A 13468-nucleotide genomic window follows, 5' to 3' on the forward strand; every position below is an offset into this window, starting at 1 on the left:
CCGGGGCGCCTTCCGGGAGCCGTAGACCAGGCCCCGCCCTTCGGCCCGCGCTCTCCGCACTGCGCATGTCCGGTTTTGTTCCCCTCCCCCCTCCGTCAGCAACGGGCCAAGAGGCGGTGGCGGCGGCGGCGGTAGCGAAGGGGGCGGAGAGGGAGGAGCGCGGCGGGACTGGGCCTGGACCGCGCGTACTTCGGGCCGTGAGGTTCTCTCCGAGTCGGCGGTAGCAGCAGCTGCCTCCGCAGCCGCAGCAGCAGGTTTGCGCGAGGTGGGTCTGGACGCGGGGCCGTAACCCCTTGGGGGCACCACAGGCAACTGCGGGGCCTAGTGAGGGCCAGGGAACCGCGGCCTCTCTTAACAAAGAGTCGGCGGAGCTTCCAGGAAGCCGAGGCGCAGGGGCCCGGGGAGGGGTAGGAGTGCGGGACTGAAGACTCAAGGAGCCTTTCGGAGCCTCGTCGCCCTCCTACGGCTCCCGCTTCTCCCACAACTCTTGATGAGGCCCAGTTGGCGGCTTTCCGGAGGCGGCGCTCGCCCGTCCGGGAAGGGATTTGCAGGGTTCTGGGCTTCGGGAGGCATAGGCATGGGGAGGATTCTGATCCGAGCCAGCAGCAGTTAGCAGATGCTAGTCTCCAGATCGGGGGACCTGCCAGGCCAAAGTTGCCAAATCTGAAGACAGTGAAAGGCATAGTCGGTGATCTTTGTGTAGTTTTGAGTATATGTGTGACTAGCATCAGCCTCCTCACAAAACTTTTCTATGGCCTGCTAAAGAGCCTTTCTAATGTGGGTAAATAATTTATATGGAGTTGCAAGCTTAGGCACCAATAATATAAGGAAGAACAATCATACTAGTCGAGACTTCGGGGGAATCTTAGCTTTCTTATCACCTTAGCGGAAGCTTTGCCCCCTCACCCCTTTGGGCGGTCATTCAGATTCCTCAGGGTTCCCATACAGTTTGTTTTTTTGTGAATGATCTTTGTATATATCTGTTTTCTGTATACACACCACCGAACTCCTAAAGAGCAGAGATGCTGTTTTAATTCGCTTTAACTTTCCAGAGCCAAGCCCAGTGGAAGGTCTTTGACACCAGAATTCATGTTTAGACTTTAAGTGGTGAAGGAAAAAAAATGTATGTTGTGTTTTCCTGTACCCAGATGGGACATACTATGGCCTAATATGCAGTTCATTCACTCAAGAAATATTTTTGTTGATAACTTCTGTGTGCCTATTCCCTACCAGTGTGCTTGGTTTGTGACCCTGACCCTCATGAAACGTTGTAGTGAGGTAAAGAGAGAAAACAAATATATAAATTATACTGTATGTTAGAAGATGGTTAATGCTTTAGGTGAAAAAAAATAAAGCTGAAGAGAGGAATGGGGAGATGTTGCCTTTTTAAACAGCATGGTCAGGGAAGTGTTTACAGACAAGCTGATGTTTAAGTGGACTAGATAAGGAGGTGAGGGAGTGAGCCCACCTAGTTTCTGGAGGAATGATCCTTCCAGGCAGAGGAACCAGCAAGTATAAAGACCTTGAAGAGGACAATGCTGGCTTGTTAGAGGAACAGTTACAAGACCAGCATGTTTGGAGTACTGTGAGCAAAAAGGAGGAATTATTAGGAGATAAGGTCAGGGAAGGGAACAAGGCGTTGCAGGGAGCACCAGATAACCAGGACCTTTTAGGCTGTTGTGAAGATTTCATTTTTCTTCTGCCTGAGATGGAAACTGAGAGTTTTGAGCAGGGGAATGGTAAGATCTGACCTACACTGTTAATAATTCAGTGCAATTTGTGGAAGAGTACAGTTCTTTATGTTTTAGTTTTATCACATCTTTATGTAATCAGCTCTTAGTTTCTTTAAGCTGGCAGAGAGAAAAGAGATGCTTCTAAAACAAGTGTAATCTAGCAGTTACTTATTTTGGCTTTAGAAGAATGTGTTGAAATTCTTGGGTTTTGTACAGATTCTTGCTAAATAATCAGATTTATAGTGTGTGAGTTATTCTCAAGGCAGATTATTAGATAGAGTAGATGGTGATCAACTGTCACTAGAAATCTTACTCCTACTCCAAAAACACAATGTTAATGATAATGAAAAAGTAACATTTTATAATCATTTGTTTTTAGTCCACTATTTTTAAAGTCATTTATATCTTATTTTCCACCATTTCTCAAAACATAAACTAGCCAAATTATCTTCCTTATGTTCCTACACTTATTCTACTTTCCTAGACTTTGCTGTTTCTAGCTTTCCTCCTTGCATCATACTTCTCTACTCAGCTTATATCTTTCCGTGTTAAAAAAAAAATAAAAAACTCATCTTCTGGGTTCTAGCTCTCTTTTGAAACCTGTCCCCATTTGTCAACTTGTAGTGATCTCTGACATTTTCAGTGTCATATGGCACCAGGGTATGGAATCTCTAAGTTGAAAGAAACTTGAGAAGTCTTAGCTTGATATTCTCCATTAACCAGTGGAGAGATTGATTTCTGGGGAAAAAAAAAATAATGATAAACATGACAGCTAATACACATTGTGCACCATTTGCCAGGTTTTGTTCCGGGTGTATTTTTGTATGTGAATTCAGTTTTTCACACCAACCCTATGAAGTAGGTGATAGTCTCACCATCTTAGAGACGAGCAAAGTAAGGCCGGAGAAGCTGAATAACTTCCAAGAAGTTCACATCAAGTTAGTTGGCAAAGCCAGTGTTTAAACATAGGCAGCTTGCCTCCATGGTCTGTGCTGCTTTACTGTGCTGTTAAGATTTTCTACTAAATCACATTTTAGTGCCTAAAACGGTACCAAGCAGGTATTGATACTTTATGCTGTCCTTAATTTTTCTCGTTGGCCAAGTTGTGAATCTCCCCAGGTCTCCTATATGTTGAATAAATATGAATGATGAGTGTATTCTCTGGAAAACAGAAAAGAAAAAGAAAATGAATAAGCCATAGAGTTTGTAACATGGAGCTGGAGAGAGAAAAAAAGAACACAGATAGTTTTGAATAGATGTTGGGTGTTTTAAGACTAGAACAGGAGTTTAATGAAGAAAGTAGCTTTTCTCTGGGAAATCATATTCATGTCATAGTTCTAGGAGTTGGTATTTGAGATGGGTGTTGAAGGATAGGCTTTGGCAGATAGATAAAATGAGAGATCTGGTGGGAACAGAATGCAGGTTGAGGGAAGAGCATTCACCAGAGTGCATGTAAAGCGGTTCATTGCCACAATGGAGAGTCTCATTCCAGCCTGATTGAGTAACTAGAGAGCTGTTGAATTGAAGGGAATGATGGGATCAGAAGTGTGTGGCCAGAAGGTGAGGGGTCAGGGTCTGGAGAAACCCCGAAGGAGGTTTGAGTGCTCACCCCCTTTGAGTGTGACTTTCCCTAGTTCCAAAATATTAACAAACACCTGCCAAAGAGGTGGGAATTCTTATTTTCTCTTATTGCTATTTATTTCTGACCCACTGTTACTTCAGTTAATACTTTACCTCATAGGGCTGTTTCCCTCACTTCTTGTAGGTTAAGGAAGGGAGAGATGTTACCTCTCAGTACTGGGCACAAAACAGAAGGTGATTATTGGTCTACATAAAACATGTTGGTGATTTCTAAGACCCAACTCATATTGCTGTCTTTAAAGCAAATGCTGATACATTTTGCTTATGGTTCTATTAGCTAATTCTTTTCAAAGTAAATGTTTTATTTTTAAAAACAGTATTTTTTAAAGAGAAAAAATGTAACTGAAATTTCACAAGTATATTTGCATTTTAGAGTAGAAACTGAGGTCTGGACAGCATCATTCTCCCTCATAAACCAGATAAAATAACACTCTAAAAATACATGTGTAGTTGAATTCTGATTCTTTGATTTTCAAGGGTGTTTTTTTTTTAACTTATAAAATAACACATGAAAAATCAAAACCACTTTCAAGTGGCCAGGTCACGGACGCTGAGTACGTCCACACTGTTTTGCTACCGTCAGCACCACAGTGTCCACAGAACTTCTTTCATGTTAGAAAACTGAAACTCTGCCCCCATTAAGCAGTAACTCCCCATCCTCTCTCCTCCTAATTCCTGGCAACCACCCTTCTACTTTGCTTCTGAGTTTGACTAAGTACCTCATGTAAGAGGAATCATACCATATTTGTCCTTTTGTGAGTGGCTTATTTCTTTTATTTATTTCTGGCTGGACTAGGTCTTCGTTGCTGTGTCCAGGCTTTCTCTAGTTCTGTAATAGCGAGGGCTACTCTCTAGCTGTGGTGTGTGGGTTTCTCATTGCGATGGCTTCTCTTGTTGCAGTTTCCAGGCTCTAGGCCCGAGGGCTTAGTTGCCTCAGGGCATGTGGAATCTTCCCGGACCTGGGATCAAACCTGTGTCCCCTGCATTGGCGGGTAGATTCTTATCCTCTGTATGACCAGGGAAGTCCAGCTTATTTCCTTAACTTGACGTCCTTAAGTCTCATCCGTGTTGTAGTGTGTGTCAGAATTTTCTTCCTTTTTAAGTCTGAGTACTACTGCTATGTATTTATCTTGCCACATTTAGTTTATTCATCCATCTGTAGACACTTGGGTTGCTTCCACCTTTTGTCTTGTGAATAATGCTACTTGGAACATGGGTGTAACAAATGTCTGTCCCTGTTTTCAGTTCTTTGGGGCATATACTCAGCCAGGAGAGGAAATGCTATATCATATAGTTCTATGGTTTTTTAATAAGCCACTATAAAGGGAGCTTTGAGAAGACCCATGAATGGTGGACTACATTAATTTTTTAATGTCCTCACTATGTTTTGACTTCCTTATTAACTATTGAGTAGATTTCTCTTCTCCAGTGTTTGCCTAGAGAATGCAAATTACTTTCATTGACTTATAACCTAAGCAGAGGAGGGCTCATTAAAAAAAAAAATGATAAAACCAAATAGAGATGAGGTTGGCCATCTTGTGCTTCTTATATCTGCTACAGTCCCTCAGACCTCTGATTGTTGAGGACCTGTAGCCATACACGTGGACTAATAGTAGGAAAACGGTTCAAGAAAGTCAAAATCAGTGGTATCTGAGGATGACCTGGCTTAGATTTCATCAGGACAGCTGGTTGGCTAGATAGCAAGGCTTATAATAATAGGAGCTGATGGATTTCACAGATACTGGGATGAATTTTGAAGAGCCTGATATTTATCCATTCAACGAAAAATTTTTGAGTACTGTGTACACCAGGCACTAAAGATACTATGTTGGACAAAACAAGAAAGTCCTTGCCCACGTGGCGCTGACATTCTAGTCAGTGGGTTGTAGAAAGCACAATTGTTTGGCATTGCTGGAGACAGTTAATTGGGGAACATGGGCAGTGTGACCTAGATCACACTAGTGAAAGGTGTGGGGGCACTTAAGGGTTCTCAGTCTTTGGGTTGACCCACATCTTGGAAGAGTTAAAGTATTGCATATTTTTAAGCTATTAAGCAACTCTCACCTGCCCAAGGTCATGCTGCTTGCCTGTCTGCAGAAGTTGAATTTTTAAAACCAAGTATTTGATTTATTTCTCTTGTAATTTGAGCCCTTTGGTTATTTAGTGGGATTAATTTATGCCCATCCTTTTCTCCTGTCCTCAGCCTACGGGGAAGTGTTATTTACTCCTTGTTAAAGGTTTTGGTCTTTTCTCTTCAGCTCTCGGCAACACCTTGTTCCTGTGATTTTTCCTGTCATCCTAAATCTTCAGTTTTTCTATTTGTGTTGGCCTTTCCTCTTTAGCATATAAACGTGGTTAGATGTCTTCCTTAAACAAAAGGCAAAATTCCTCTCGTTAACACCTCACACTCTCTTTCACATTGATAAAAGGCCTAGAAAGTAATCTGTACTCCTCTTGGCCTTGTCTTCAGCCTCTACCCCTTACCAATCATCACTTAACCTTTTCCCTACTGCTTCAACAGGGGCTTTTCAGTTCTTAGCCCGCCGCGCCCCATCCCCCGCCCCATCTCCTCTTTTGTTATTAACATTGGACATTTCTTTCTGCTTGTAAAACTTCGCACCATCTATGTCACTGTTCTCTGCTACCCTCTGTGTCTCTCTCTCTGTTCTTTTTCAGGTTTTCACATGAGCTTCTCTTCCCGATCCTTCCTAAGTATGGACCTCCACTAACACCTCTTTTCTCGCTCTCTCTGCCCTCTTTGCTGGCTTATCTACATTAGTAACCTCAAATGCGGATATCTCATGTGGTACCTAGAACTCCTTCACAGATCTCTCTCTGCACTTACAGACCTTACTTGCCAGCTATCCTGAGTGCTCCCATAGGTACTGTGAACTGATCTCACTTTCTACCTGCTTCTCCACCCGTGACTTTTCTGGGTTTCCATCTCTGTTAATGGCACTGTCATTCACCCAATCTGTAAAAGCCAGAACCCTCCAAAATTATTCTAGACTCTTCCTTCTTCCTCCTCCTCCTTCCTCCTCCTCAGCTTCCACGTCTGATTTGGTCATTCTCCCCAGTTGATTCTTCCTCGTAAATACCTCAGTAAAACATCAGATCTACACCCCGCCCTTCCTCATAGCCACTTCCTTAGTTTTGTAGTACCTTGTTGTGGTTTATCTACATTTTTATGATAATGTCCTAACCACTTTCCTTGTGTCCCAACTTTTCATGCCATCTCTCATCTGATGTCTCTAAAATGGTGATCCAAAACATGTCCTCTTTTTTGCTTAAAATTAATGATTCCTTACAGCTGGCAGAGTATATTTTTGTATGGTGTATTCTTAGCATAGTACACCAACCCTATATCTGGGCCGTTTGTCTTTCTGAACATGTGCATGCAACTTTCCCAAAAGTCCTAGAGAACTCTAGCTGCACTGAACTATTTCCAGTCCTTTGTGGTAGCATTTACAGTTCTTTGATCTAAAATTTCTCTCTGGCACTTCTTCCCTGGTCTAATACCTCTTCAGGTTTAAAAAATTAACACCACTGTCATCTCCAGAAAAACTGCCTTGTCCCCCATTCATGGTAGGTTGGGTACTCTTCTACTGGGCCATCAATGAATGCGCTTTCTGTAATACCTCTACACATCATTTCTTTTTGTAAGCTGCCTAAAACTACACTGAATTCCTTGAGAATGGGACTGTATCTTTCATAGATAAATGCCCAGCGCCCAATACAATGCCTGAACTTTCTCAACAGGCTTTCAATAAGCCATGAGATTGTTCATGTAATTCTTAAAATCTACCAACGTTTGTTTTTTCCATCCTTCCTTTACCTATTTCAATGGCTTGTTTATTATTAGATTTTTATTATGCATTATATACAGAAGGAAAAGGGATAAAATTCAGAATCCAAAATTTAATGGATTAATTACTAACAGCCTCTTATTACGCATTATATACCCTAGGGAAAAGGTTAAAATTCAAAATCTGTAATTTTTGTTGCTTAGGAACAGCTTTTGGAAGGCCAGGCTCACAGATTGGTTAAACAGTACTCTCAGATGCTAAAATTTTCTGGCTTGTAAATCTTCTAACTAAATATCATCTCACTAGAATTATGTTGATTCCTCTTAAGGAATTCCAGAAGAAGGCAAGAAATGGTCTTAATTATGTTTGAGTGAGCTATTACTTATTAAGTGCTTTCCCTAACCGTGAATATTTTCTACGAAAGGTCCAAAATGAGTACAGACAGTCCCTACCTGGAGCTGAGGGTAGAGATTGACGTAGCATAGATCCAATTCAATACTAAGCAGACTGAACCAAGTACTGTGTAACAGCAGTAAAACAGAACCGTGAGCGGGGTATAGAACCAGAAGAGCAGAGCATATTGTTCCTGTTCCTAGTCACTTCAACAGTGCCATCGTAAAAAGCAGTTTTTGAAACTCTTTTCACATTGACTTCAGAGTCTTTTATAAAAATATAAACTTTTCTTATTAATGGTAGACTTTAATACCATTATTAAAAGAGAAAAAAAGTAAAATTCAAATGATTGGTATTAACATTTTGATAAATAGCCCTCCAGCTGTCTTGGTACAGGTACACATTTTTACATTGAATCATACCACCAGCCTTGTTTTATGCCCTTACCATGTTACTCAGTGTATAATGGACACTTGTCCATAAATGTGAAACTTCAAACGCACTTTCCCTTTGATAAGCAGTTGTGTTTTTAAAAAATTGAACCTAAGGAAATAATAAAGAGTATAGACAAAGACACAGGATATGTTTCACAACTTAAAAAAAAAAAGAAACAGAAGTAGAGAAGTGTATTTATTCACATAGTCATGTGTATCATAAGGTGAAGAAATCAATAAAACAATTTGTACAGTATGGTTTCAGTTTTGATCTTAAATTGTGTGTGTGTATACACACGCATAGAAAAAAAAAGCAAAATATATCAACAAAATTGTGTATCTGGGAGAGGAGTTTCAGGTAGTGTTAAATTTTGTTCTTTTTTGCTTTCTGAGTTTTCTGCTGTTCTGTGAAACTTAGGTAACTTGTTTCATTAAAAAGTTTTTTGAAACCAAGACTAATAAGATAAAAAGTTTTATTTTTAAATGAGTTTGAATGATGCTCAGGAGATTTCTTTGTAATCTTTAACAGTAGGCTAACTGAATAAGATATTCAACTGGCAATCGAATCTTTTTGAAGGGTATGATATTAAATACTGAATTCCTGTTCCAATTGAGAGCTCAGTAAAATAAATTACGGTGTCTTCGGTGTTTTAGGAAATGTGACTGTTTCAAGGGGAGAGGAAGGGAGTTCAAGAGGGAGAGGAGTGTATGTGTGTGTAAAAGTATGACTGATACCCGGAGAGAAAGGGGGCTCAAGATGGAGGGGAGGGGGTGTGTGTGTGTGTGAAATTATGATCGATTCCCATCGTTGTACAACAGAAACCAGCAATTTTGTGTACAACTTTACACAAAATTGTAAAGCAGTTATCTCCCAATTAAAAAATGTGTATCAAAAAACAAGAAAATGTGACTGTTTTATTAAGGTTCAGTTCAGTTCAGTCGCTCAGTCGTGTCCGACTCTTTGCGACCCCATGAATCGCAGCACGCCAGGCCTCCCTATCCATCACCAAGTCCCAGAGTTCACTCAAACTCAAGTCCATCGAGTCGTGATGCCATCCAGTCATCTCATCCTCTGTCGTCCCCTTTTCCTCCTGCCCCCAATCCCTCCCAGCATCAGAGTCTTTTCCAATGAGTCAAGTCTTCACATGAGGTGGCCAAAGTACTGGAGTTTCAGCTTTAGCATCATTCCTTCCAAAGAACACCCGGGGCTGATCTCCTTTAGAATGGACTGGTTGGATCTCCTTACAGTCCAAGGGACTCTCAGGAGTCTTCTCCAACACCACAGTTCAAAAGCATCAATTCGGTGCTCAGCTTTCTTCACAGTCCAACTCTCACATCCATACATGACCACAGGAAAAACCATAGCCTTGACTAGACGGACCTTTGTTGGCAAAGTAATGTCTCTGCTTTTGAATATGCTGTCTAGGTTGGTCATAACTTTTCTTCCAAGGAGCAAGCATCTTTTAATTTCATGGCTGCAGTCACCATCTGCAGTGATTTTGGAGCCCAAAAAATAAAGTCTGACACTGTTTCCACTGTTTCCCCATCTATTTCCCATGAAGTGATGGGACCGGATGCCATGATCTTCGTTTTCTGAATGTTGAGCTTTAAGCCAACTTTTTCACTCTCCACTTTCACTTTCATCAAGAGGCTTTTGAGTTCCTCTTCACTTTCTGCCATAAGAGTGGTGTCATCTGCGTATCTGAGGTTAGCATATTGCATATCTGAAGTCCAAAGTTAAAATTTTTTTAATTGAAGTATAATTGATTTACAGTGTTGTGCCAATCTTTTTTGTACCAAAATTAAAATTTTAATTGAGAGGCAAATGTTTAAAATTGTAGGTAAAGGTTGGAAGAGACATGAACATCAGTGGGCTGTTCACTTTTATATAAAGTTAAATTTGTCCATGTGTCTTGTTCCTAACAGATCAGTCCCTGACACCATGAACTGGAATAAAGGTGGCCCCGGCACCAAGAGGGGCTTTGGCTTTGGCGGTTTTGCCATCAGTGCTGGCAAGAAGGAGGAGCCGAAGCTCCCGCAGCAGTCCCATAGTGCCTTTGGGGCAGCCAGCTCTGCTTCTGGCTTTGGAAAGTCGGCTCCACCCCAGCTCCCTTCTTTCTACAAAATTGGTTCTAAACGGGCCAATTTCGATGAAGAAAATGCGTAAGTGGTAATAATATCTGGTAATTTAGCAAGGTTAGTCTTTGAGGTATTCATTCCATCAAAAAAATTGAAGCAAAAAAACCATTTGTTTCTCAAATAATAACGACTTCTTAAATTGGTTATCTCACTGAATTGCATTGTTCCTAACAAGTTAAATTGTTACATTCACTCATTCCCAAGGAATATAATACTTGTGTGGTCCTTTATTTTTCCTTGTTCCAAAATGGATTTGAGGCCATTGAAACCTAAATACGGCTAAAGTGTTTTGTTTAAAATTGAATTATTTAATTTACATGGTTTTTGATGTTCTTCACTGAAGTTTTTTATTTAAAGCATAGAAGTTGTTTGGTAAACACAGGCAGTTATCAGAACTGGTAGAGACATAGTTTGACTCAACACTGAAGTCCTTAAAACTGTTAAACTGTTGTGTTGTAACATCTTACAGTGGTAGGAAAATCTCAGATTTTTGCTCACAGTTCTCAGGAACCATATTTACCAGTTACCTTTTGTAACATGATTGTCTAATAAAGTGATTGTTGAAAAGCTGGGGTTTGAAAGTTTGAGCTCTAATTCTTTACAGATTTTAAGTTCTTTTTTTTTTTTTTTTTTTTGCCAGATCTAAAGAAATGTTGTATTGCTATTATTTCTAGCCTGGTCGTTACACTGTTGAGCTTTTTTTTTTTAACCTTCAAGATCACAGTTTTTAACGTATTTAGCAGCATTTTAAAAAATTGGTATATTATTTAGCAATTAAGTTCATAAGTAAGTGTTTAAGATTTAGCAAAGTCCAGGATCATTATTCTAGAGACCAGTTTACCAGCTCAGGGATACATTAAATGAAACTATTGTATAGAGAAATATGCATTTGTGTGTGTGTGTATAGCATGTAAGAATGGTTAGAGCTTTTAAAATGAAGACTTGAAATGCTTTGAAGTTTAGACTGTAGTTTTGATCTCTTTAATATTCTGTTGTATTACTCTTTCATTTAATTCTGAGATAAGCTCTAAACAGTATTTTTGTTTTGTTTTAGTGTATAGCTATATCAATATTCTTTTCTGGGATATCTGTTAGAGGGAAAGTGGTACTTTTTCCAGATGTTGAAGTTGTTTTCTGAATACGTAACACAGTATGGTGAGGAAGTGTGGTTCGTGTACAATGTTATGTTAGTTTTGAGTGTACAACAGAGTGATTCACAGTTTTTAAAGGTTATTCTCCTTTTATAGTTATAAAATAATGGCTATACTCCTGAGCATTTATTTTCAATTCTAGAAGTTTTTTTGTTGGTTCTTAGAAAATAGCCCAGAACTTTTTAAGAACATCTCTAGCCTTATGAATTTAATCTCTAAAAGTTTTTAAAGTGTGGTGAAAAATAAACTAGGCTTTTGATATTTCATACAAAAGTATTTTTTCCATAGCATGCTTTAATATTTGCTGTATCTGTTCAACAGTGATATGCTGTTGATAATTTTGTATTGGAAACTCATCCCTTTTGACAGAACTGGAAATGTAATTTTTAGCAGACAGTACTGAAATGGAGAATCTGCTGTGGTTTTTTTGCCATATTAGAATTTGGCATATATCAAATGATACTTAATAATTAAGTCCTAAGCCTAAGGACCAAAATCTGTTAATGGTAACATACATACCATAATAAAAATTTTGTTAAATGAAAGATTCACCCACCCCCAAATTAAACATTCACTTTATCAATCATGAATCTTAATTTTCAGATATTTTGAAGATGAGGAAGAAGATTCTAGCAACGTTGATTTACCTTACATTCCTGCTGAGAACTCACCTACCCGCCAGCAATTCCATTCCAAGCCAGTAGACTCTGACAGTGATGATGATCCCTTAGAGGCATTCATGGCTGAAGTGGAGGCAAGTATCAACTCTGTTACGTTAACATCTTTAGCAATTAGAAACAGGTCAGATTAACCTAGTGCTTCAGTCCTCAGAATTTGTTTATTGGCCCTTTGTTGAGAGAATTTTGCTCTTGTATTCCATAGTTTCTTAAATATACTTCCATGGCCCTGTAGCATTTTCAGAGATGATTGGTGCCTAGGAATGTGAACTGTAGCCCTTGAACATAGTGGCTCAAGTGTGCGTGTGTGTAGTATGTTCTATTTTAATAATTCTTGGTTTAGTCTTAAATGGAGTGAATACTATCTTACTCAATCTAGCTTTTATTGAATACATATTTATGTAAGGTAATTAAACTTAAGGAATTTGCTAAAATTACAGATTCTGTATTCCGTACTTCTGGTGTTTATTTCTTTTTATCCATGTTCGTGACCTTGCTGTAGAAAATGAGACTTGTGACCTCTTCCTCCTTAAAACTCTTCTCACTAGGCTTTTTGTGATTTTGTATTTTTTTCTTTTCTCCCATGTCTCTGACTTTTCTATTTAATTACTTTGTATCATGAAGAATTTCAAACACATAAAGTAGAATAATAAGATGAGTTCCCATATGCCCTTCACCCTGCTTTATCAGGTAACACTTTGGCCAGTCTTTTGTTATCTGACACCTCCCACCCCCTTTTACATTATTTAAAGTAAATCTCTGACATATCATTTCATCTGTTGGTATTTCTATGTCTATAACTCTTAAAAAACAACTACCATGTGATTACACCAAAAAAAAAGTCCTTACCTAGCCATGTGACTGTATCTGTCATTCTTGTGATTCTCTTCCAGTTTCTCATATGATTCTGCTACAGTTCTCTTTATTAATGTGCTGTCTTCAGGTTTTATACATTCCTTAGTGATCTCACCCACTTCCAAAATTAACTTCTGTGTGAATAAATTAATATCTTTAGATCCATAGTCTCTCTTTAGTTTCAGCTCTGCTTTTCTAGAAACATATTGGCTATTTTTACATGGATGTGTTCCCCTGGTCCCTTTAACTTTTTTTTTTTTTGGCCCCAATAAATAGCTTGTGGAATTTTAGTTTCTTAACCTGTGATTGAGCCCTGGCTCTCCACAGTGAAAGCACAGTCCTAACCACTGGACTGCCAGAAAATTCCCAAATTGGCTTTAATTTCTTCCTTCAAATAGCCCCTCTTTTTTTTTCAATTTTATTAAGGTATAGTTGATTTACAGTGTTGTGTTAATTTCTTCTGTACAGCAAAAAGTGACTCAGTAATTGACTGAAAAATTTCATGTACAGAGGAGTCGCCGGCTATAGACCGTGGGGCCGTAAAGAGTCAGACGCGACTTAGCATAGCACACAGCACATATACTCATCAAAGATACTGGCCTATACTTTTATTTTTTGGTAGTGTCTTTGTCTGGTTTT

General features: G+C 39.3%; 1 protein-coding gene across 2 annotated transcripts in view; it reads left to right on the top strand.

The window, feature by feature from the left end:
- The first annotated feature begins 70 nt into the window (after positions 1–70).
- Positions 71–13468, top strand: part of DDX42 (DEAD-box helicase 42) — a 35867-nt gene continuing 22469 nt past the window's right edge. The window contains exons 1-3 of one of the 2 annotated variants that reach the window (XM_027517596.1): positions 71–265; positions 9934–10170; positions 11901–12051. In XM_027517596.1, coding sequence (XP_027373397.1) covers positions 9950–10170; positions 11901–12051 — 372 coding nt within the window. In that variant the 5' untranslated portion in view covers positions 71–265; positions 9934–9949. Of the gene's footprint in view, positions 266–9933; positions 10171–11900; positions 12052–13468 lie in introns of those variants that run through there. The other variant, XM_027517597.1, reaches the window with a different exon arrangement.

This window comes from Bos indicus x Bos taurus, chromosome 19 (assembly GCF_003369695.1).
Source record: "Bos indicus x Bos taurus breed Angus x Brahman F1 hybrid chromosome 19, Bos_hybrid_MaternalHap_v2.0, whole genome shotgun sequence".
NCBI classification, from domain to species: domain Eukaryota; kingdom Metazoa; phylum Chordata; class Mammalia; order Artiodactyla; family Bovidae; genus Bos; species Bos indicus x Bos taurus.